Source organism: Rhipicephalus microplus, chromosome 6 (assembly GCF_043290135.1).
Source record: "Rhipicephalus microplus isolate Deutch F79 chromosome 6, USDA_Rmic, whole genome shotgun sequence".
NCBI classification, from domain to species: Eukaryota; Metazoa; Arthropoda; class Arachnida; order Ixodida; family Ixodidae; genus Rhipicephalus; species Rhipicephalus microplus.
This window is the reverse complement of record NC_134705.1, coordinates 83402966-83425865: the sequence shown is the minus strand read 5'-3', so window position 1 is coordinate 83425865 and position 22900 is coordinate 83402966. Positions and strand designations below refer to the sequence as shown.

Here is a 22900-nt window from a genome sequence, read left to right as displayed (position 1 = left end):
CGTCGACGAAAACGTCGAGCACAAGCGGGCGCCCATTCGCTCCAAAAACACAGTGCGGCTTTCGCCGGAACCTGTCCGTGACGAACACGACACCAACGCCGCAAGCCCTCGCGGATGTTAAAGAAAAAAAGCCGTCAACTTGGCAGTTGCGCCTGAATAAGGTAACATCGAGCGGGGAGCGGAAGTTGGTCTCCTACAGAAAGAGGAGGTCGATGCCCTTAGATCGGGCAAATGTCACTACAGCAGCCTGTATATTTCTGTCGCGAAAGCCGCGAATGTTTAATGTGGCGAACCGCAGCATGGCCATGATCCTTCAGTTGGAGCGCCGTGTCTCGCTTGGGGGGAGAAGGAAGGGTGAAGGGCGAGATAACCAGGCGAGTTGGGCATCAGCGGAGCGCGGGCGAAGGGGAGCGAGGAGGGTGCTGCACTAAAAAGGGGAAGGGGCCCAGCCAGGTGAGCGAACAGCAGAGGGTGAGGAGAAGCGGGAGAGCGGAAGGCAGCGAGGCCGTCGGAGCAGGCGCGCCGCTTCTTTCTTCAGGTAGCCTTCTCAGGACTTCGGCGGCGGCTCCCGTTTGCCCCCACCGGCTTTTGTTCAAGCTTCTGGGACTTCGCGTGAGGCGGAGCATCGCTGTCGCTGCTTTGGCCCACCGTCCCCGATCTGCGCTGCCGGGCGTCCTTGCTCGCGGTCCTCTCGCTCCCATCCCGCTTGTCGTCGCCAGGGCGTCTTCGCGAGCGCGAGCGCGAGCGTGACCGCTGCTCGAGGCCAGAGTGCGGCTGGCCCGCCTTTGCGTCAGATTTCCGGCTTAACCGTTTGGATTGAGCAGGGGGGGACAAGTCGAGGCGGTGTTGTTGCGCTCACCGTCCTCGGGCAGCACGTAGTACCCCTTGCCCGTTACGGGCAGTTCGTCCAGGGCGGAGTCATGGGCACGTGCCTCCAGGTCCTCCGAAGTCACCATTGCGAGCACGTTGGCAGGCGTTAACTGCACAGAGGGGAGAGCGCTTCCCCGTTCGGTGGCGCTAGCCGGCGCCCTCTGTGCTGATGGCAGAGATTCGCAGTCGTCCTGGTCCGATGGGAGTGCCCGCGGTGAAGCGGAGGAGGACTGCGCCGAAGCTGTATCGGAGGGACTGGGCTCCGTTTCAGACGAGGCAGTAGTAACCTCCTCACTCGTCTCCCGCCCCTCTCTCTAGCTGGCGAGTGAATCGGCCTCGCTGCTGCCTGTAGGCGGGTCGATGTTCGTGGGGTGGTCGCCTGCTTCTCTCACTGTCGCGCGGGGCGTGATCTTGGGCGTAAGCACCTGAAGCCGCGATTGTGGCTTTTCTGACCGGGGCGATAAAGAGCCACTAGGTGGGGCTAGGTTAGACGCGTGGTCGGACGTCGAGGGGAACCCGTGGGCGGCCGACGCGTAGGAACGCCTTCTGAAGCATTCCCTCGTCCCATGGTGACTACCACAACGCTTACATTCGCTTGTACAGCCCTCTGTGTCATGGCCAAAAGTTCCGCACCGTTTGCAAAAGGGAGCGGAGCATGCCGTTGCCATGTGGCCCACTTCGCCGCATCGTGCGCAAACTCGCCTCATGCCGCGATACTCAAACATTACGCGGTGCCCTGCGATGGTCGCAAAGTTTGGCACCGGTTTGCTCATCTCTATCTTATTGACTCTTACCCAGTTGAGCTTGTTTTGGCGAGTGGCCACAGTGGCAAACGATATGCCCCTCACTTTGCTATACTGAGCAAGGGCGTTGCTAAGTACCTCGTCTGACAAGTAGGCGGGGTACCGGTAGGCATTCACGTACGTGACCGGCGGCCCTAAGGGCTCAACCGGTACGTTTTCGCCGTTAACCCGGAAGCCTTCCGCCACCATTAACCTTGTCGCCTAACTGGCGTTACGCGTGCAGACGAGGAACCTAGCCCCGCCCATGTGCTGTAGAACAAATACACTATCATTCCCGGACACTAATGCAACGGCGTCGATTAGATCATCTATCGAAACATCGCCATCGGGAGCCGTGAACATGAAGCAATTCTCCCTCACCGGGAGGTCGGACGTCGACGCCATTCTGGTGCGCGTTGCCGCTGGCTGCCAGGAAGGCGTGGCTGGTAGGACTGGTATCGTGCAGGCTAGCTGCACACTGGTAGGACTGCGGCTCAGCCGAGGCGGGTGCCGCACGGATACAGGAGGCGCCGGGTGGGTTGCAGCAGGACTCCGGGACGGCAGCCGTAGACCGGGGGCCTTGCTTCACCAGGCATGGAATGGGTAGGCGTCGGACAGGGAGGTCCGAAGCCCGGGGCGGCGGTCGCACGTGCGAGACGGCGGTGCCGCGGAAGCTGACTTTGGAGACTTGAACCCCGGGGTCGACGTCGACGGGACGTGACCCTGTGTCTCGCGCGGGGGCGCAAAGAAACGGCTAGCTCGACAATTGGTCTAGCCAAAAGGCCGAAAAGCGATGCAATTCATTGGCACTTAATTAAAATCCATTCTTTCACACCTCGTACTTAGTCCTGGCCAAAAGCCAGGCAAACAGTAGCAAAGCAATTCCGACGTCCACCCATGCACAACCAGCATTGTGCACCGACATCGGCGGCGCTGGCTTCACGGCATTGCTTTTATCCCTAGTCCGCTTGAAGTTTCTTGTTTCGCTTACAAACATGTTAAAACTGAAACCTTCTTTTTCCCAGAGGTCAAAGCCACGCGTGCTTGCTAGCATGCGTACTCTCGAATGTAACCATGACGTCACACCAAATGCTTGCTGGCGAACATTATCAAGCATGTCGCGAGGGAAGCAACAGCACTTGTTTTAAAAACTGATGCATAGCGTACATGTCCAACTCGAGCACCAAAGCCTGGAAGGAAAAAAGAAAAAAAAATGACTGTGCAAAATGTGACTACGTCACCCATCCAACATGGCTTCTACGCTGGCTGCCCAAGCAACGCCTCTGCAACGACGCCCACAATCATCGGCAAAAAGGTGTTGCCTTTGGCTGCTTCGGCGCGCTGAACGTATGCCTTGCAAGTTCCGACGTGGCGGAACACCGCACCGAGGTCGACGAAGGTCCTGCCGTAAAAGGCAGACCCGGGAATGCGTGCGAAACGTCTACCGCGTGCGTTGTGAAGCCGGTGAATGAAGGGTCATGTGGCAGAGGGTGACGGAACGTGAGTGTGCGACATGCCGCTGCGATGTCGTTCAAGCGTTCAACGGGCCGCCAGGCTCTGCCTGTCGTGGTCGAAAACGCTTGAAACGTTTTTTTAGCTTAAAATGTCCGCAATGTCCAAGTTTTGCTGATTCCGAGGGGTAGGAGTGCTATGGTGGCATGTACGAGGCGCTGGTGCGGCGCTCCGTCGATCGTGCCAGACGGACATGAGGCGGCAAGAAGGCGGTTGTCAAGTGGTCGCGGAAATCAGTGGAGAAGTACTCGCCTGCGCTTTTCGTTGAATTCCGCTGGGTAAGGTGCGAGAAGACTCGCGACAGACGGTCTTCGGGAGACGGGTGGTTGCACAAATGCTACCGTGCGTCAACGTGCAGCCATATTCGTGGTTTATTTCGCCCCATTACGATAGCTTTGTCACAGCGCTCGCTGGTGTTGCTTGTTTTTGTTGACCTTCACTTGTGGCTCACACCCACTGTGGTGGATTGGCCGGTTTGTTGTTCTGCTTCTTCGACTTCTACATACTCGGCTTAGTGAAGCTGTGAGGAGTGATGAGTGGGTACAGAGGCAAAGCACAGCAAAGCGCGCCCGGGGCGTGATCTCACGCGTCCTGGGTTCCACGGCGCTTCAGGTACGTGCGTGGTGCATCCGTACGTCTAGTGCGCAATTTTCTTGGAACTTCCAGCAACTGGCAATTTCATTGAGGTGAGCGTGCGAGGATGTTTGTTTTAATTAACGAGATTCAACGGTGGATGAGCTGGTATGAGATGGTGTTCAGAAATGTAGTGTGTGATCAACAAGGCGATGTCCGTCGTGGTGGTCTAGTGGCTGTAAGGTACTCGGCTGCTGACCCGCAGGTTGTGGGATCGAAACCCGGCCGCGGTGGCTGCATTTCCCTGTGGTCAGATTAGGGTGCACGTTAAAGAACCCCAGGTGGTCGAAATTTCTGGAGCCCTCCATTACGGCGTCTCTCATAATCATTTTGTGGTTTTGGGACGTCATACTCCACATATCATCATATCGTCATCAAGGTGATGGCTGAGGGCGCCAGCGAGGTAGCTGACCTCGTGGCAACGAATTACAGCCACCGCTGGCAGAAGCTGGGACCCAGGTCAGTGGACATAGAAAAAGCAAATCGGGGCTTTGCCGCTCCACCGTACAGCAGGTGTGTGCGGGGTGGGTCCTGTGGCGTTCTTTGCGATTTTAATTTGTGATGGGGAATAGTGTAGATGCATAGACGTGGCGAGAGCACGCGTCTTCAGGTTAAGACGTCGCGTGAAGATGTGAAATAAAAATGCCTTCGTTTGTCACTGCAACTGTAAACAGAAACACCAACAACCATTTTCTAGAGGCTGTTTTATTTTTGGTTCCGAAACGGGTGAATTGGAAAAGCGGAATCAGCTTGGCACATGCATACACACTTCTACACACATACATACACATCGTATACACACTTCTAGCTTTCCTCCGAAACAGTAATAATAAATTACTCAATAGTTTTAATAATATGAGCAGGGATGTTTAAAAAAATTAAAAACTTGGGTATGTACGTGTGAACATAACCAAAAAAAGGGGGGGGGGGCCCTCAAATTATGAAATTTCCACAGAAACATTTATTTTCCCACAGCAATCATAAGTGTAAACACAGCTAGCGCACTCCCCGCACGCGAATACCGCGTCAGCCGGGGCGGCGTGACGCCACCGTCTCGGACACTCGCCGCACCCATGCCGTTTACCCCGATATCCTTGGTAAATTCGAACACTCTTTCTCTTATTGAATTTATTGTCAAACTCACCCCCGCAGGGGTGAGTGGGACGATCCCGGAGGTAGTGCAATACCGGGCCAACCCGTGGCGGAGGTGAAGCAAGCTTCAAGCACTCCGCCGCATTGCAAAAATAAGTTTAATATCTTGGATCCAAATAGGATCCGTATCAGATATTAAGCTGATAAGAACAGATACTACACAAAGAGAAGTTTATTTAACTTCAAACAAAGATGGCAGGACATACATATGTGTTTTACAAAATAAACGAACCGGGGCACATTGAATTTATGCAAGTAGATACAAAAGAGCGCGTTATCTATATACATATTGCAACCATAAAGGCAAACTAATCAGAAAAATGAGCACAAACACTACACAAAGAGAACTGTATTTAACTTCGTCCGAGGTGTTTAAAAAATAATTCACAAAGAGAAGTTTATTTAACTTCAAACAAAGATGACAGGGCATGCATATGCATTTTACAAAATAAACAAACCAGGGCACATTAAATATATACAAGTACATACAAAGGAGCGCGTTATCTATGTACATATTTACAACCATAAGGGCAGACTAAACAGAAAAAATGAGCACAAACACTACGCAAAGAGAAGTGTAATTAACTTCGTTAAAAAAACGCAGTTGTTAGCGGGGTGCTATATACAAATATACCATAACCAGCGACGCCTTGGTGTCGACGGGCGGGGCCAGCGGCAACAACACAGTGTAAAGCAAGTGTCTATATGTAAACCGGTGCTACAGAGGTGTATCTGGGGAGCGGGGCGAGGGGGGGTCACCTTCGTTTGGGACTAGACATGCGATTGCTCTTGAGTTGGGCACTCCTCGGGAACCGAGAGGGGTTAATAGTGCATAATTGGGGCAGCCAACTTGCCCTCTCTCGTGAAGAAAAATTTCGTGTGCTATCGGCGGAGGAACATCTCCTTTCCGGTGACCTCGAGTTCCCGAGTTAGGAGCTCCCACACCAGCCTTCTGATACGCGTAACGGCCGGTGGTGCTGCCCGAACTGGCCGTCGTCGCGCTTCCGCGAGGGAGCGACGCTGCCACACAACAAAAAGGGTACAGGCAGTCACAAGCCGCGCAAACGCGCCCTTGTTGCGTCTGTGACCTGGTGGGGAACGGATCCCAAAGGTGTGCGCTACCATGCGCCAGACTGGCCGCGCAGCTGAACACTCCAGCAAGGCGTACTTCTGCGTCTCTGGTTCCCTGCAATTTGGGCAGCCGTCGTCGGGCACAATGTCTAGTTTCTTCAGGCGGCTCCTAGTAGGGAGGACCTCCCACGCCCTCTTCCAGAGAAAATCTTGGATATCGCAGGGTAGCAGGCTATGAAGCAGGGAGAGGTTGCGCTTAGCTTGCTCTGCTCGTTGCTTGTCCTCGTCGCTGAGCTGGCTCGCCGTGAGTGCCTCCACTATGCGGGCCGGCTGCTCCGCGTCGGGATCACAATTCGGCACTTCCTTGCGCAACATGCGTGCCGTCGCCGCTGCTACCCTGTAAAAGGGCGAGGGCGATTCAGCGTGCGGGCCAGTGTGTCGACCGGCATCGAGCCAACTGTTCGACGAGCCGCTCCAATAGTGCAGCAAGCCTCTCGCGACATAGTTTTCTGCTTGCGCCACCTTGCGAGCCGTTTTCAAGGCGAGCAGTTTGCTCAAGGTGAGTGCGTGCGGGAGGCCCAGCCCCCCCTCTTTAACTTCCAACTGGAGGAGGGTTCGTTTGACAGGGGGTGGTGTCCTGCCCCATAGTAGGTCGTTGGCTAACGTGCCGAGTCGTGTGGCCACCCGCGCCGGCATCGCTGGCACCCTGCTCACGTAGGAGGCCAAGGCAAGAACACTAGTCTTGATTGCGACGACCTTTTCACGCAGGGTCAAGTTGAGCAGTGCAGCGCGCTCGGTGAGCTGTGCAGCCCTGTCGATGAACCTTGTCCATGCGGAAACGTCGACGCCTTCTCGGTTAAAGTAGACGCCGAGGACCTTAACGGTGCAGACCGGTTCTATGTCGCCTATTGCTTCAGTAGGAAATGGACCGAAGAGCAGTGCTCGGCTCTTTCTCTCGTTCAGTTGGGCTCCTGACACCTTAGCGTATAGTTCAAATACGCTGCGGAAGTGGTCGAGACTTCGTGCGTCCTTGAGGAACAGGGATATGTCGTCGGCAAACGCCAGGACTCTAATCTCTTCGGTACCGGTCATTGGCAGGCCTCGAATGCGTTCGTCGCTAGCCAGAGTTGTGAGCAGAGGCTCTATAGAGAGGACAAACAGGGTTGGGCCTAAGGGGCACCCTTGCCTAATGCCTCTCGTGTACCGGAAGAAAGCAGTGGTCGTGCCGTTCACCGCGACGCAACTACGCAGGTTGGTGTACAGAAGCTCGATGGCAGCCACAAACTCCTGCGGGAGCCCGAACTGACAGAGCACTTCAAAGAGGTACGTGTGCCTCACCCTGTCGAACGCCTTGGCTTGGTCGAGAGACAGGAAGGCACCCGTGACTCTTTTCTGGGTCGCGTATTCAAAGACATCTCTGGTGGCGGTGAGGTTGGCAAACATTGACCGGCCAGGCACGGCGCAGGCTTGGTTGGGAGCTATCAAGTCCGGCAAGAAGGTCCTCAGCCTGGTGTTCAATATGGACGCCACGATCTTATAATCTACATTGAGTAGAGAGATCGGGCGCCATGACGACAGTTCGCGCGGGGGTGCGCCGTCCTTGAGAATGAGGGTGATGCGCCCTTCGCTGAATGAATCTGGTTTCACGTGGTTTTGGAGGACCAGGTTGACCATGGCCAGCAGCGGGGCTCGCAAAACTTCAAAGAAAGTCGCGTAGAGGCCGGCTGTCAGGCCATCAGTGCCTGGAGCTGAGTTAGGTGGCATGGCTCGGATGGCAGCGCGAAGTTCCTCTTCCGTTGCTGCGCCGCACAGAACTGTGCCCTCATCTTCGGCGAGTCGGGGCAGGCGCGAACACAGACTGGCCATGAGAGCTGCCTCTGGGAGTGGGCCACAGGGATCCGGCTCATGAAAAAAGGCCTCGAAGTAGTTATGGAACTCCGCTTCGATCTCGGTGGGATCAGTGATCAGGCTGCCGTCAGGCCTTTGCACCTCTGAGATTCGAAGGGAACCGGTACCTCGCACCTCATTCATGTCCAGGTCTGGCGCGTCCCCCGCAGCGACTCGAGATTCACGTGCGTTGCGCGCGTTTTCCCGGAAGAGACGGTCGTGCTGAACTTGCAGCGAGTGGAGATAGTCGCGCATACAGGTCGTGAGGTGGTCCGCACTCTGTACAATCCGCATGCGGCGGAGTAGCTCATTCATCGTTTTTGTGATGCGCTTCTTCCTCAAGCTGCCTTCTTCTTGCAGGAACGCTCTCCATCTCGCCTTCAAGTCGTCCCATACCGCGGGGCTGGTACAGGGGGTGGCTTCAATCGTCTCCTCCAGGAACGCTGATATTCTCAGGGCGCTCGTGCGGTCTTTGATGAGCGCTGGGTCGAGCCGCCAAGTTGCATTTCCTGCATGAGGGCCGGGCGTCCCTCTCACCGTTGTAACCAATCAGAGGTGGTCGATTCTGTCCGCCAGCCCGTCAGGAAGGGTGAGGACTTCGCACGACGCAAGAGAGCCGACGAGGCGCTCGGGGACGTAGGCTCGGTCAAGCCTGCTGGCCGTTGTCCGCGAGGTTCGGGTGGGGGCGAACTCGTTTCCGTGCAGGTGAACCCACGCGTCCGTGAGCCGCACGTGTCGGAGGATCTTCACCAGCTCTTTGGCGTGGTAGGTTGAGCCGCCCTAACCCGGGCCCCGGACGTCTCTTGTGGAGTCCACAACGCAGTTGAAATCCCCGAGAACCACGTGGGGAACGGGCTCCACCAAATAGTCGTGCAGCTCCTTAAAGTAGGTGTTAGTTTCTGATCTGGTCACCGGCGCATAAAGATTAACAAAGCGCACCTTAGACCCGTCGACGAAAACGTCGAGCACAACCGTGCGCCCATTCGCTCCAAAAACACAATGCTACTTTCGCCGGAACCTGTCCGTGACGAACACGACACCAACGCCGCAAGCCCTCGCGGATGTTAAAGAAAAAAAGCCGTCAACTTGGCAGTTGCGCCTGAATAAGGTAACATCGAGCAGGGAGCGGAAGTTGGTCTCCTACAGAAAGAGGAGGTCGATGCCCTTAGATCGGGCAAATGTCACTACAGCAGCCTGTTTATTTCTGTCGCGAAAGCCGCGAATGTTTAATGTGGCGAACCGCAGCATGGCCATGATCCTTCAGTTGGAGCGCCGTGTCGCGCTTGGGGGGAGGAGGAAGGGTGAAGGGCGAGATAACCAGGCGAGTTGGGCATGAGCGGAATTCGGGCGAAGGGGAGCGAGGAGGGTGCTGCACTAAAAAGGGGAAGGGGCCCAGCCAGGTGAGCGAACAACAGAGGGTGAGGGGAAGCGGGAAAGCGGAAGGCAGCGAGGCTGTCGGAGCAGGCGCGCCGCTTCTTTCTTCAGGTAGCCTTCTCAGGACTTCGGCGGCGGCCCCCGTTTGCCCCCACTGGCTTTTGTTCAAGCTTCTGGGACTTCGCGTGAGGCGGAGCATCGCTGTCGCTGCTTTGGCCCACCGTCCCCGATCTGCGCTGCCGGGCGTCCTTGCTCGCGGTCCTCTCGCTCCCATCCCGCTTGTCGTCGCCAGGGCGTCTTCGCGAGTGCGAGCGCGAGCGTGACCGCTGCTCGAGGCCAGAGTGCGGCTGGCCCGCCTTTGCGTCAGATTTCCGGCTTAACCGTTTGGATTGAGCAGGGGGGGGGGACAAGTCGAGGCGGTGTTGTTGCGCTCGCCGTCCTCGGGCAGCATGTAGTACCCCTTGCCCGTTACGGGCAGTTCGTCCAGGGCGGAGTCATGGGCACGCGCCTCCAGGTCCTCCGAAGTCACCATTGCGAGCACGTTGGCCGGCGTTAACTGCACAGAGGGGAGAGCGCTTCCCCGTTCGGTGGCGCTAGCCGGCGCCCTCTGTGCTGATGGCAGAGATTCGCAGTCGTCATGGTCCGATGGGAGTGCCCGCGGTGAAGCGGAGGAGGACTGCGCCGAAGCTGTATCGGAGGGACTGGGCTCCGTTTCAGACGAGGCAGTAGTAACCTCCTCACTCGTCTCCCGCCCCTCTCTCTCGCTGGCGAGTGAATCGGCCTCGCTGCTGCCTGTAGGCGGGTCGATGTTCGTGGGGTGGTCGCCTGCTTCTCTCACTGTCGCGCGGGGCGTGATCTTGGGCGTAAGCACCTGAAGCCGCGATTGTGGCTTTTCTGACCGGGGCGATAAAGAGCCACTAGGTGGGGCTAGGTTAGAGGCGTGGTCGGAAGTCGATAGGAAACCGCGGGTGGCCGACGCGTAGGATCGCCTTCTGAAACACTCCCTCGTCCCGTGGTGACCCCCACAACGCTTACATTCACTAGTACAGCCCTCTGTGTCATGGCCAAAAGTTCCGCACCGTTTGCAAAAGGGAGCGGAGCATGCCGTCGCCATGTGGCCCACTTCGCCGCAACGTGCGCAAACTCGCCTCATGCCGCGATACTCAAACATTACGCGGTGCCCTGCGATGGTCGCAAAGTTTGGCACCGGTTTGCTCATCTCTATCTTAATGACTCTTACCCCGTTGAGCTTGTTTTGGCGAGTGGCCACAGTGGCAAACGATATGCCCCTCACATTGCCATACTGAGCAAGGGCGTTGCTAAGTACCTCGTCTGACAAGTAGGCGGGGTACCGGTAGGCATTCACGTACGTGACCGGCGGCCCTACGGCCTCAACCGGTACGTTTTCGCCGTTAACCCGGAAGCCTTCCGCCACCATTAACCTTGTCGCCTGACTGGCGTTACGCGTGCAGACGAGGAACCTAGCCCCGCCCATGTGCTGTAGTACAAATACACTATCATTCCCAGACACTAGTTCAACGGCGTAGATTAGATCATCAATCGAAACATCGCCATCGGGCGCCTTGAACATGAAGCAATTCTCCCTCACCGGGAGGTCGGACGTCGACGCCATTCTGGTGCGCGTTGCCGCTGGCTGCCAGGAGGGCGTGGCTAGTAGGACTGGTATCGTGCAGGCTAGCTGCACACTGGTAGGACTGCGGCTCAGCCGAGGCGGGCGCCGCACGAATACAGGAGGCGCCGGGTGGGTTGCAGGAGGACTCCGGGACTGCAGGCGTAGACCGGGGGCCTTGCTGCACCAGGCATGGGATTGGCAGGCGTCGGACAGGGAGGTCCGAAGCCCGAGGCGGTGGTCGCACGTGCGGGATGGCGGTGCCGCGGAAGCTGACTATGGAGACTTGAACCCCGGGGTCGACGTCGGCGGGACGTGACCCTGGGTCTCACGCGAGGCGCAGAGAAACGGCTAGCTCGACAATTGGTCTAGCCAAAAGGCTGAGAAGCGATGCTATTCATTAGCACTTAATTAAAATCCATTCTTTCACACCTCGTACTTATTCCTGGCCAAAAGCAAGGCAAACAGTAGCAAAGCAATTCCGACGTCCACCCATGCACAACCAGCATTGTGCACCGACAGCGGCGGCACTGGCTTCACGGCATTGCTTTTATCCCTAGTCCGCTTGAAGTTTCTTGTTTCGCTTACAAACATGTTAAAACTGTAACCTTCTTTTTCCCAGAGGTCAAAGCCACGCGTGCTTGCTTGCATGCGTACTCTCGAATGTAACCATGACGTCACACCAAATGCTTGCCGGCGAACATTATCAGGCATGTCGCGAGGGATGCTACAGCACTTGTTTTAAAAACTGATGCATAGTGTACATGTCCAACTCAAGCACCAAAGCCTGGAAGGAAAAAAGAAAAAAAAATGACTGTGCAAAATGTGACTACGTCACCCATCCAACATGGCTTCTACGCTGGCTGCCTAAGCAACACCTCTGCAACGACGCCCACAATCATCGGCAAAAAGCTGTTGCCTTTGGCTGCTTCAGCGCGCTCAACGTATGCCTTGCAAGTTCCGACGTGGCGGAACACCGCACCGAGGTCGACGAAGGTCCTGACGTAAAAGGCAGACCCGGGAATGCGTGCGAAACGTCTACCGCGTGCGTTGTGAAGCCGGTGAATGAAGGGTCATGTGGCAGAGGGTGACGGAACGTGAGTGTGCGACATGCCGCTGCGATGTCGTTCAAGCGTTCAACGGGCCGGCAGGCTCTGCCTGTCGTGGTCGTTGCCTGTCGTGCTTTTTTTAGCTTAAAATGTCCGCAATGTCCAAGTTTTGCTGATTCCGAGAAGGACATGAGGCGGCAAGAAGGCGGTCGTCAAGTGGTCGCGGAAATCAGTGGAGAAGTACTCGCCTGCGCTTTTCGTCTAATTCCGCTGGGTAAGGTGCGAGAAGACTCGCGACAGACGGTCTTCGGGAGACGGGTGGTTGCACAAATGCGACCGTGCGTCAACGTGCAGCCATATTCGTGGATTATTTCGCCCCATTACGATAGCTTCGTCACAGCGCTCGCTGGTGTTGCTTGTTTTTGTTGACCTTCACTTGTGGCTCACACCTGTTCCAGACCCTCCGTGAGTTCGGCCTCCCTGGGCCCTTCGTGCGGGTCATCAAGCTACTGTACTCAGACCTGCGGTGCAGAGTTGTTGTTAACGGCACCATGACAGACAACATCGAGTACACAAGAGGCATAAGGCAGGGGTGCCCACTAGGCCCTACACTTTTCGTGGTATCTATCAATTGAACCCCTCCTTACGTCCCTTGCCTGCGACCCGAGCATTCGAGGCCTGCCGCTTACCGATACGGAGGAACTGAAGGTTTTGGCGTATGCGGACGACATCTCCCTCTTCTTGCGAGATTCACGCAGCCTCGAACTCTTCCGACGAACCTTCAGCGCATACGCTGAAGCTTCGGGTGCCATGTTGAATGAGAGCAAAAGTAAGGCCCTCCTTTTCGGCCCCTTCCCTGCAAGCGCAATCGGAGGTTTTGAGGTGGTCTCCACGGTCAAAGTGCTTGGAGTGTACTTCTCCTGCGAAGGGGTGGCGTCGACCACGTGGTCACGAGCTTTAGATCGTGCCCACCTACTCGCTGAACGTGCAAAGCCTCTAGAACTCACGCTGCGAGAAAAGGTAGTTGTCGCAAAGACCAGCGTCCTCGCCCTGGCAGCCCATGCCAGCCTAGCGGCAGCGATTCCCTTGAGGACGGCACATGAACTGGATAAACTAGTCAATGCCTTCATGTGGAACGACAAGCCACCCCTTGTTAAGCGGAGCTTCCTGCAGATGGCAGTGAACGAGGGGGGCCTGGGACTGCCGCACGCCCTGACCCTGTGCAAGGCACTGGCGCTGAAGACCGCCCGCATGCTCGCGCAAAACAGCAGTTACTTCGGCCGCAAGCTGCTCTTCTACTGTTGTAGCACAAGGCTTGACTGGTTGGAGGTGAACCGGGCTACAGGACCGCTCGCCGAGTCATCGACGCCTTTTTACAAGGCAGCGGCGGCGACAGCGCGAATGCTCTGCAAAGAACTGCCTGCTGGCGACGTTGACGCGGACCCACCAGCGCGTATAGTCGAAGACCTCTCACGGCTCCAGCTGAGTGACGATGAAGAAAGAAGGGCCAAGCAAGCAAAGCGCGAGTTATCTGCTCACCTCTGCGGTACCCCACGTGAGGCGCAGGACTTTTTGTTCAAAAAAGCCTGGAAGGTGCTGCCCACGAGGCAATATTTACACAAGTTAGGCATCGTGCAGAACTCCCGCTGCCCCAATTGCCAAATTACCGAAACCCAAAACCATGCGCCATTCGAGTGCGTGGCGGCAAAACCAGTGTGGCGCATGGTTGCGCACTGTTTTCAAATCCGCCCTTCCCCAGGCCACAATCGAAACAAGGGCGCCTTCGCGCGACTAGTCAAGACCTTCACAATGCTTGTCATTTGGCAGAGACGCTCGCTGGCTGAGGCACGTCGGAAACCTGTACGGGCCGCATACCCCGCGCTTTCGCGCATCAGACGCCTGCTCTGGGCCTACTTGTCAAAAGAGCTGGAGGCCAGCGGTGAGGACTTGTTCCTCAGACGCTGGCACACAAGATTCTTTTTTGTAAAGGGCGGGAAGCTTCACGCCCCCCTTATTCAGTACTAACCCCCCCCACCGCTTTGCTTTCCCCCCCCCTTGGTCAGGGGGCCAGGCTATCACCAAACTGCAAATGTGAACATACATTATTGTGTTCCTTCATGTGTATATGGCAAATGAGATGTGGAATACCTGTGGATGTACTTTGTATATGAAGATTAGTACATAGATATATTGTGCATATACGTTTGTGCCCGTTGGAAAAAGCGAATTTGTATACGGTATGTGTATTTTACCGAGTGCCCTGTCATTTGTATCAACCATTTGTGTGTTTTTGCCCCATTGAATTGTGCCCGGCCAAAGTGTGGCCGCGTATTGTGTCTCACCGTGACCTGAACTGCCCCTGTTCTGAAGTCAATAATCTTCTCTTTGTTGTTAAAGAAACTCTGCGTGAGCGAGGTGGTGGCAGCGTCCCGCGCCATCTACCACGCGCACGTGGGACATGGACGCAGCTAGACCACCGCTGACTAAGGCAAGACCTACCGTACCACGTCGCCACATCGCCTACCACCTGCCAGGTACCCTGGGTAAGCCGCTGCAGTCCCGCAGGTTCCTGTGATGACCAACACCCTGGCGTCCTTGTATCACCATCCGTGTGCGGTTTCCAACTGGCTATCCCGGTGCCATGTACAGGAACTAAACGATGTCGTCCGGCTAATTCAAGACAACCTATGCATTGTCTGAAACATAATAAAATTCCACTCTGTTCTTATCAGCTTAATATCTGATACGGATCCTATTTGGATCCAAGATATTAAACTTATTTTTGCAATGCGGCGGAGTGCTTGAAGCTTGCTTCACCTCCGCCACGGGTTGGCCCGGCATTGCACTACCTCCGGGATCGGCCCACTCACCCCTGCGGGGGGTGAGTTCGACAAGAAATTCGATGACAGAAAGAGTGTTCGAATTTACCAAGGATATCGGGGTAAACGGCGTGGGTGCGGCGAGTGTCCGAGACGGTGGCGTCACGCCGCCCCGGCTGACGCGGTATTCGCGTGCGGGGAGTGCGCCAGCTGTGTTTACACTTACGATTGCAGTGGGAAAATAAATGTTTCTGTGGAAATTTCATAATTTGAGCCCCCCCCACCCTTTTTTTCGGTTATGTTCACACGTACATACTCAAGCTTTTATTTTTTTTTAAACATCCCTACTCATATTAATAAAACTATTCAGTAATTTATTATTACTGTTTCGGAGGAAAGCTAGAAGTGTGTATACGATGTGTATATATGTGTGTAGAAGTGTGTATGTATGTGCCAAGCTAATTCCGCTTTTCGAATTCACCCGTTTCGGAACGAAAAATAAAACAGCCTCTAGAAAATGGTTGTTGGTGTTTCTGTTTACAGTTGCAGTGACAAACGAAGGCATTTTCATTTCACATCTTCACGCGATGTCTTAACCTGAAGACGCGTGCTCTCGCCACGTCTATGCATCTACACTATTCCCCATCACAAATTAAAATCGCAAAGAACGCCACAGGACCCACCCCGCACACACCTGCTGTACGGTGGAGCGGCAAAGCCCCGACGTGCTTTTTCTATGTCCACTGACCTGGGTCCCAGCTTCTGCCAGCGGTGGCTGTGGCTGTAATTCGTTGCCACGCGGTCAGCTACCTTGCTGGCGCCCTCAGCCATCACCTTGATGACGATATGATGATATGTGGGGTATGACGTCCCAAAACCACCATATGATTGTGAGAGACGCCGTAATGGAGGGCTCCGGAAATTTCGACCACCTGGGGTTCTTTAACGTGCACCCTAATCTGAGCACAGGGAAATGCAGCCGGGATTCGATCCCACCACCTGAGGGTCAGCAGCCGAGTACCTTATAGCCACTAGACCACCACGGCGGGCATCGCCTTGTTGATCACACACTACATTTATGAACACCATCTCGTACCAGCTCATCCACTGTTGGCTCTCGTTAATTACAACACACATCCTCGCACGCTCACCTGAATGGAATCGCCAGTTGCTGGAAGTTCCAAGAAAATTGCGCACTAGACGTACGGACGCACCACGCACGTACCTGAAGTGCCGTGGAACCCAGAACGCGTGAGATCACGCCCCGGGCGCGCTTTGCTGTGCTTTGCCTCTGTACCCACTCATCACTCCTCACAGCTTCACTAAGCCGAGTATCTAGAAGTCGAAGAAGCAGAACAACAAACCGGCCAATCCCCCACAGTGGGTGTGAGCCACAAGTGAAGGTCAACAAAAACAAGCAACCCCAGCGAGCGCTGTGACGAAGCTATTGTAATGGGGCGAAATAATTCACGAATATGGCTGCACGTTGACGCACGGTCGCATTTGTGCAACCACCCGTCTCCCGAAGACCGTCTGTCGCGAGTCTTCTCGCACCTTACCCAGCGGAATTCGACGAAAAGCGCAGGCGAGTACTTCTCCACTGATTTCCGCGACCACTTGACGACCGCCTTCTTGCCGCCTCATGTTCATCTGGCACGATCGACGGAGCGCCGCACCAGCGCCTCGTACACGCCACTATAGCACTCCTACCCCTCGGAATCAGAAAAACTTGGACAAGCGCTTTCGACCACGACAGGCAGAGCCTGCCGGCCTGTTCAACGCTTGAACGACATCGCAGCGGCATGTCGCACACTCACGTTCCGTCACCCTCTGCCACATGACCCTTCATTCACCGGCTTCACAACGCACGCGGTAGACCTCGGTGCGGTGTTCCGCCACGTCGGAATTTGCAAGGCATATGTTGAGCGCGCTGAAGCAGCCAAAGGCAACACCTTTTTGCCGATGATTGTGGGCGTCGTTGCAGAGGCGTTGCTTGGGCAGCCAGCGTAGAAGCCATGTTGGATGAGTGACGTAGTCACATTTCGCACAGTCATTTTTTTTCTTTTTTCCTTCCAGGCTTCGGTGCTCGAGTTGGACATGTACACTATGCATCAGTTTTTAAAACAAGTGCTGTTGCTTCCCTCGCGACATGCCTGATAATGTTCGCCGGCAAGCATTTGGTGTGACGTCATGGTTACATTCGAGAGTACGCATGCAAGCAAGCACGCGTGGCTTTGACCTCTGGGAAAAAGAAGGTTTCAGTTTTAACATGTTTGTAAGCGAAACAAGAAGCTTCAAGCGGACTAGGGATAAAAGCAATGCCGTGAAGCCAGTGCCGCCGCTGTCGGTGCACAATGCTGGTTGTGCATGGGTGGACGTCGGAATTGCTTTGCTACTGTTTGCCTGGCTTTTGGCCAGGACTAAGTACGAGGTGTGAAAGAATGGATTTTAATTAAGTGCTAATGAATTGCATCGCTTCTCGGCCTTTTGGCTAGACCAATTGTCGAGTGAGCAGTTTTCTTGGCGTCATCGCGCGAGAACCCGGGTCACGTCACCCTGACGTCGGCCCCTGGGGTTCAAATCTCCAAAATCAGCTTCCGCGGCACCGCCGTCCCGCACGTGCGACCGCCGCCTCGGGCTTCAGACTTCCCTGTCCAATGCCTACCCATCCCATGCCTGGTGAAGCAAGGCCACCGGTCTACGCCTGCCGTCCCGGAGTCCTGCTGCAACCCACCCGGCGCCTCCTGTATCCGCGCGACACCCGCCTCGGCTGAGCCGCAGTCCTACTAGTGTGCAGCTAGCCTGCAGGATACCAGTCCTACCAGCCACGCCTTCCTGGCAGCCAGCGGCAACGCGCACCAGAATGGCGTCGACGTCCGACCTCCCGGTGAGGGAGAATTGCTTCATTATCACGGTGCCCGGTGGCGATGTTTCGATAGATGATCTAATCGACGCCATAGAACTAGTGTCTGGGGATGATAGCGTATTTGTTCTACAGCACATGGGCGGGGCTAGGTTCCTCGTCTGCACGCGTAACGCCAGTCAGGCAACAAGGTTAATGGTGGCAGAAGGCTTCCGTGTTAACGGCGAAAACGTACCGGTTGAGGCCGTAGGGCCGCCGGTCACGTACGTGAATGCCTACCGGTACCCCACCTACTTGTCAGACGAGGTACTGAGCAACGCCCTAGAGCAGTATGGCAAAGTGAGGGGCATATCGTTTGCCACTGTGGCCACTCGCCAAAACAAGCTCAACGGCATAAGGGTCATAAAGATCGAAATGAGCAAACCGGTGCCAAACTTCGCGACTATCGCAGGGCACCGCGTAATGTTTGAGTACCGCGGTATGAGGCGAGTTTGCGCACGCTGCGGCGAAGTGGGCCACATGGCGACGGCATCCTCCGCTCCTTTTTGTAAACGTTGCGGAACCTTTGGGCATGACACTGATGGCTGTACAAGCGAATGTAAGTGTTGTGGGGGTCACCATGGGACGAGGGAATGCTTCAGAAGGCGTTCCTACGCGTCGGCCGCCCGCGGGTTCCCCTCGACTTCCGACCACGCGTCTAACTCAGCCCCACCTAGTGGCTCGCTATCGCCCCGGTCTGATAAGCCACAATCGCGCCTCCAGGTGCTTGCTTCTAAGACCAAGCCCAACACGGCAGCGAGGGAGCGAAGCGACGACACCACAAACACTGACTCGCCTACACGCACCAGCGATGCGGATTCACCGGCCAGCGAAAGAGAGAAGAGCGAGACGAGTGAGGAGGTTACCGCCACGCCTTCCGAAACAGAATCCAGCTTCTCGGATACCCCTTCCGCGCAGTCCTCCCCTCCTTCACCGCTGGCACTCCCGTCGGACCAGGTGGATTGCGCAATTTCACCACCAGTACAAAATGCGCCTGCCGACGACGTCGCCGAACCGGGAAGGACCCCCCCCCCTCTATCCCGCCAACGCCGGCCAACGTGTTAGCGCTAGTCACCTCTGAAGACCTGGACGCACGTCCCCGAGACCCCACTCAAGATGAACTGCCCATTAAGAGCAAGGGGTTCTACGTGCTGCCCGAGGACGGCGAGCGCAACAACACCCCCCTGACTTGTCCTTCCCCTGCTCAACCTACACGGTCAAGCAGGAAATCCGATGCAAAGGCGGACCAGCCGCGCCCTGGCCTCGAGCAGCGGTCGCGCTCGCGCTCGCGAAGACGCCGTGGCGACGACAGGCGGGTGGCTGACTAGGGAACTGCTAGCAAGGACGCCCGGCAGCGCAGATCGGGGCCGGTTGGCCAAAGCAGCGATAGCGACGCTCCGCCGCATGCGAAGTCCCAGAAGCTTCAGCAAGCGGGTGGGGGCAAACGGGAGCTGCCGCCCAAGTCCTGAGAAGGCTTTTCGAAGAACGAAGCGGCGCGCCCGCTCCGACGGCCTCGCCGCCTTCCGCTCTCCCGCCTCCGATCGCATCCGCTCTCCCACTTCCTTCGCCCCCCGCAGTCCCACCCTCGCCCGAATGGGCCTTTCCCCTCTAGTGCAGCATCCTCCTCGCTCCCCTTCTCCCGCGCTCCGCTGATGCCTAGCTCGCCTGGTTATCTCGCCCTTCAGCATTCCTTCTCGCCTCAAGCGAGACAAGGCGCTCCAACTGACGGATCATGGCCACGCTGCGCTTCGCCACTTTAAACATTCGCGGCTTTCGCGACAGGAATAAACAGACCGCTGTAGTGACGTTCGCCCGATCTAAGGGCATTGACCTCCTCTTTCTGCAGGAGACCAACTTCCGCTCCCCGCTCGATGTTACCTTATTCAGGCGCAACTGCCAAGTTGACGGCTTTTTTTCTCTAACATCCGCGAGGTCTTGCGGCGTTGGTGTCGTGTTCGTCACAGACAGGTTCCGGCGAAAGTCGCATTGTGTTTTCGGAGCGAATGGGCGCACACTTGTGCTCGACGTCTTCGTCGACGGGTCCAAGGTGCGCTTTGTGAACGTTTATGCGCCGGTTACCAGATCGGACACCAATCCGTACTTTAAGGAGCTGCACGGCTACCTGCTGGAGCCCGCCCCTCACGTGGTTCTCGGCGACTTTAACTGTGTCGTGGACTCCACAAGAGACGTCCGGGGCCCGGGCCAAGGGGGCTCGACCTACCACGCCAAAGAGCTGGTGAAGATCCTCCGGAACCTGCGGCTCACGGACGAGTGGGTACACGTACACGGCAACGAGTTCGTCCCCACTCGGACCTCTCGGACCACGGCCAGCAGACTCGACCGGGCCTACGTCCCTGAACGCCTTGTCAACTCCATCATGGCGTGCGAAGTCCTCGCCCTCCCCGAAGGGCTTTCGGAGAGAACTGATCACCTCCCGTTGGTAACAACGGTGAGGGGGACACCTGGCCGTCACCTGAGCAACGAAGCTTGGTGACTTGATCCGGCGCTCATCCAAGACCGTACGAGCGCCCCGAGAATATCTGCGTACCTGGAAGAGACGATTGAGGCTACCCTCTGCACCAGCCCGGCTGCATGGGATGACTTGAAAGCGAGTTGGAGAGCATTTCTGCAAGTAGAAGGCAGCGTGAGGAAGAAGCGTATCACGCAACAAATGAACGAGATACTCCGCCGAATGCGGATAGTACAAAGCGCGGACAACCTCCCGGCATGCATGCGCGACTACATCCACTCGCTGCAAGTTCAGCACGACCGCCTCTTCCGGGAATACGTGCGCAAACCACGCGACCAAGGGACTACTGCGGGGGAACCAGCGGGACCAGATTTGACTGAAGCACGCGGGAACGGCTCTCTCCGGATCTCAGAATTGCAACGCCCTGACGGTAGCCTCATATCCGACCCCGTTGAGATAGAGGCGGAGTGCCCTGACTACTTTGAGGTCATTTTCCGCGAGCCGGACTTTTGCGGCCCCCTCCCGAGGCAGCTCTCATGAACGGTCTGTGTTCGCATCTGCCTCGACTTGCCGAAGATGAGTGCACAGTCTTGTGTGGTCCAGCAACGGAGGAGGAACTCCGCATAGCCATCCGAGCCATGCCATCGAACTCGGCTCCGGGCACCGATGGACTGACGGCCAGCTTCTACATGACTTTCTTTGACGTCTTGTGCGCCCCGCTCCTGGCCGTGGTCAACATGGTCCTCCAGCGGCACATGAAACCCCACTTTTTCAGCGTGGGGCGCATAGACCTCATCCTCAAGGACGGTGCACCCCCACGAGAACTGTCGTCATGGCGCCCAATCTCTCTACTCAATGTAGACTACAAGATCGTGGCGTCAATACTCAACACCAGACTGAGGACCTTCTTCCCAGACTTGATCGCTCCCCACCAAGCCTGCGCCGTGCCTGGCCGGTCTATGTTCGCCAACCTCACAGCCACACGAGACGTCTTCGAATACGCGGCCCAGAAGAGAGTCACGGGTGCCTTCCTGTCCCTTGACCAAGCAACGGCGTTTGACAGGGTCAGACACATGTGGCTCTTCGAAGTGCTCCGCCGTTTCCGGCTCCCGCGGGAGTTTGTGGCTGTCGTCGAGCTCCTGTACTCCGATTTGCGAACGGCAAATCGCGGTGAATGGCAGGAGTACGGACTTCTTTCGGTACACGAGAGGCATCAGGCAAGGGTGTCCCTTGGGCCCAACCCTGTTTGTACTTTCCATTGAGCCCCTGCTGACTACCCTGGCCAGCGACGAGTGTATCCAGCGCCTGCCAATGACCGGTACCGAAGAGATCAGAGTCCTGGCGTTTGCCGACGACATATCCCTGTTCCTCAAAGACGCACGAAGCCTCGACCGCTTCCGTGGCATATTCCAGCTTTACGCAAAGGCATCCGGAGCCGAATTGAATGAGAGAAAGAGCCGAGCACTGCTTTTCGGCCCGTTTTCTACAGAAGCGATTAGCGACTTCGAACCGGTCTACACGGTCAAGGTCCTCGGAGTCTACTTTTCACGTGAAGGAGTGGACGATTCTACATGGACGCGGGTCGTCGACAGGGCAGCACTACTCACTGAGCGCGCAGCGCTGTTCAACTTGACCCTGCGCGAAAAGGCTGTCGCAATAAAGACCAGAGTGCTTGCCTTGGCCTCTCATGTGAGCAGGGTAGCAGTGATGCCAGCGCGGGTGGCCACTCGACTCGGCATGATGGCAAATGAATTGCTGTGGGGCCGGACGCCGCCCCCAGTCAAGTGAACGCTCCTCCAGCTGGAAACGAAAGAAGGGGGGATTGGCCTCCCGCACGCGCTCACCTCGAGCAAAGTGCTAGCCTTGAAGACGGCCCGCAAGCTGGCGCAAGCAGACAACTATGTTGGGAGAGGCCTGCTACTCTATTGGAGCGGCCCGTGTAACAGCTGGCTGGATGCCAGTCAACACTCCGGCCCCCACGCCGAATCGCCGTCGCCTTCCTACAAGGCATTAGCAGCGACAGCTAGGATGCTGCGCAAGGAAGTGCCCAATCACGACCCTGACGCGGAGCAGCCGGCCCGCATTGTGGAGGCACTTACGGCGAGCCAGCTCAGCGATGAGGACCGGCGACGAGCGGGGCATGCTAAACGCGACCTCTCCCTGCTGCATAGCCTGCTACCCTGCGATATACAGGACTTTCTCTGGAAGAGGGCGTGGGAGGTCCTCCCAACTAGGTGTCGCTTGAAGAAACTAGGCATTGTGCCCGACGACCGCTGCCCAAACTGCCGGGACCCGAAACCCAGAAGCATGCCTTGCTCGAGTGTTCGGCCGCGCGGCCTCTCTGAAGCATGGTAGCGCACACCTTTGGGATCCGCCCCCCACCAGGTCACAGACGCAACAAAGGCGCGTTCGCACGGCTGGTGACCGCCTGTACTCTTTTCGTTGGGTGGCAGCGCCGCTCACTCGCGGAAGCGCGGCGACGGCCAGTTCGGGCGGCGTCACCCGCCGTCGCACGTATAAGAAGGCTGGTGTGGGAGCTCCTCTCCCGGGAACTCGAGGCCAGCGGAGAGGAGATGTTTCTCCGCCGCTGGCACACGAAATTCTTCTTCTTGAGAGAAGGCAAGCTGGTCGTTCAATCGTCAGCTACTAACCGCTCTCGGTTTTGGGCGTCGTTCAACTCAAGGGCGACACATATGCGGCTCCCAACCATCATGGTGACCCCCCCTCGCCGCTCTCCCCAGATACACCA

General features: G+C 56.5%; 1 protein-coding gene, 1 non-coding gene and 1 pseudogene across 2 annotated transcripts; 2 read left to right on the top strand and 1 right to left on the bottom strand.

Moving 5' to 3' along the window:
- Nucleotides 1-4950: 4950 nt before the first annotated feature.
- LOC142766189 (U2 spliceosomal RNA) lies at nt 4951-5143 on the bottom strand. The gene has a single exon (XR_012884431.1). It is a non-coding gene; the product is annotated as a U2 spliceosomal RNA (small nuclear RNA).
- A 9520-nt stretch (nt 5144-14663) lies between these two features.
- LOC142766472 (U2 spliceosomal RNA) lies at nt 14664-14831 on the top strand (annotated as a pseudogene).
- A 4582-nt stretch (nt 14832-19413) lies between these two features.
- LOC142765923 (uncharacterized) lies at nt 19414-20175 on the top strand. The gene has a single exon (XM_075867727.1). It carries the CDS (start codon nt 19414-19416, stop codon nt 20173-20175), a length of 762 nt encoding a protein of 253 aa, XP_075723842.1.
- Nucleotides 20176-22900: the final 2725 nt, after the last annotated feature.

Excerpts from the sequence above, each read along its gene's own strand:
- LOC142765923 (XM_075867727.1), top strand. The coding sequence starts at position 19,414 with ATGGCCACGCTGCGCTTCGCCACTTTAAACATTCGCGGCTTTCGCGAC.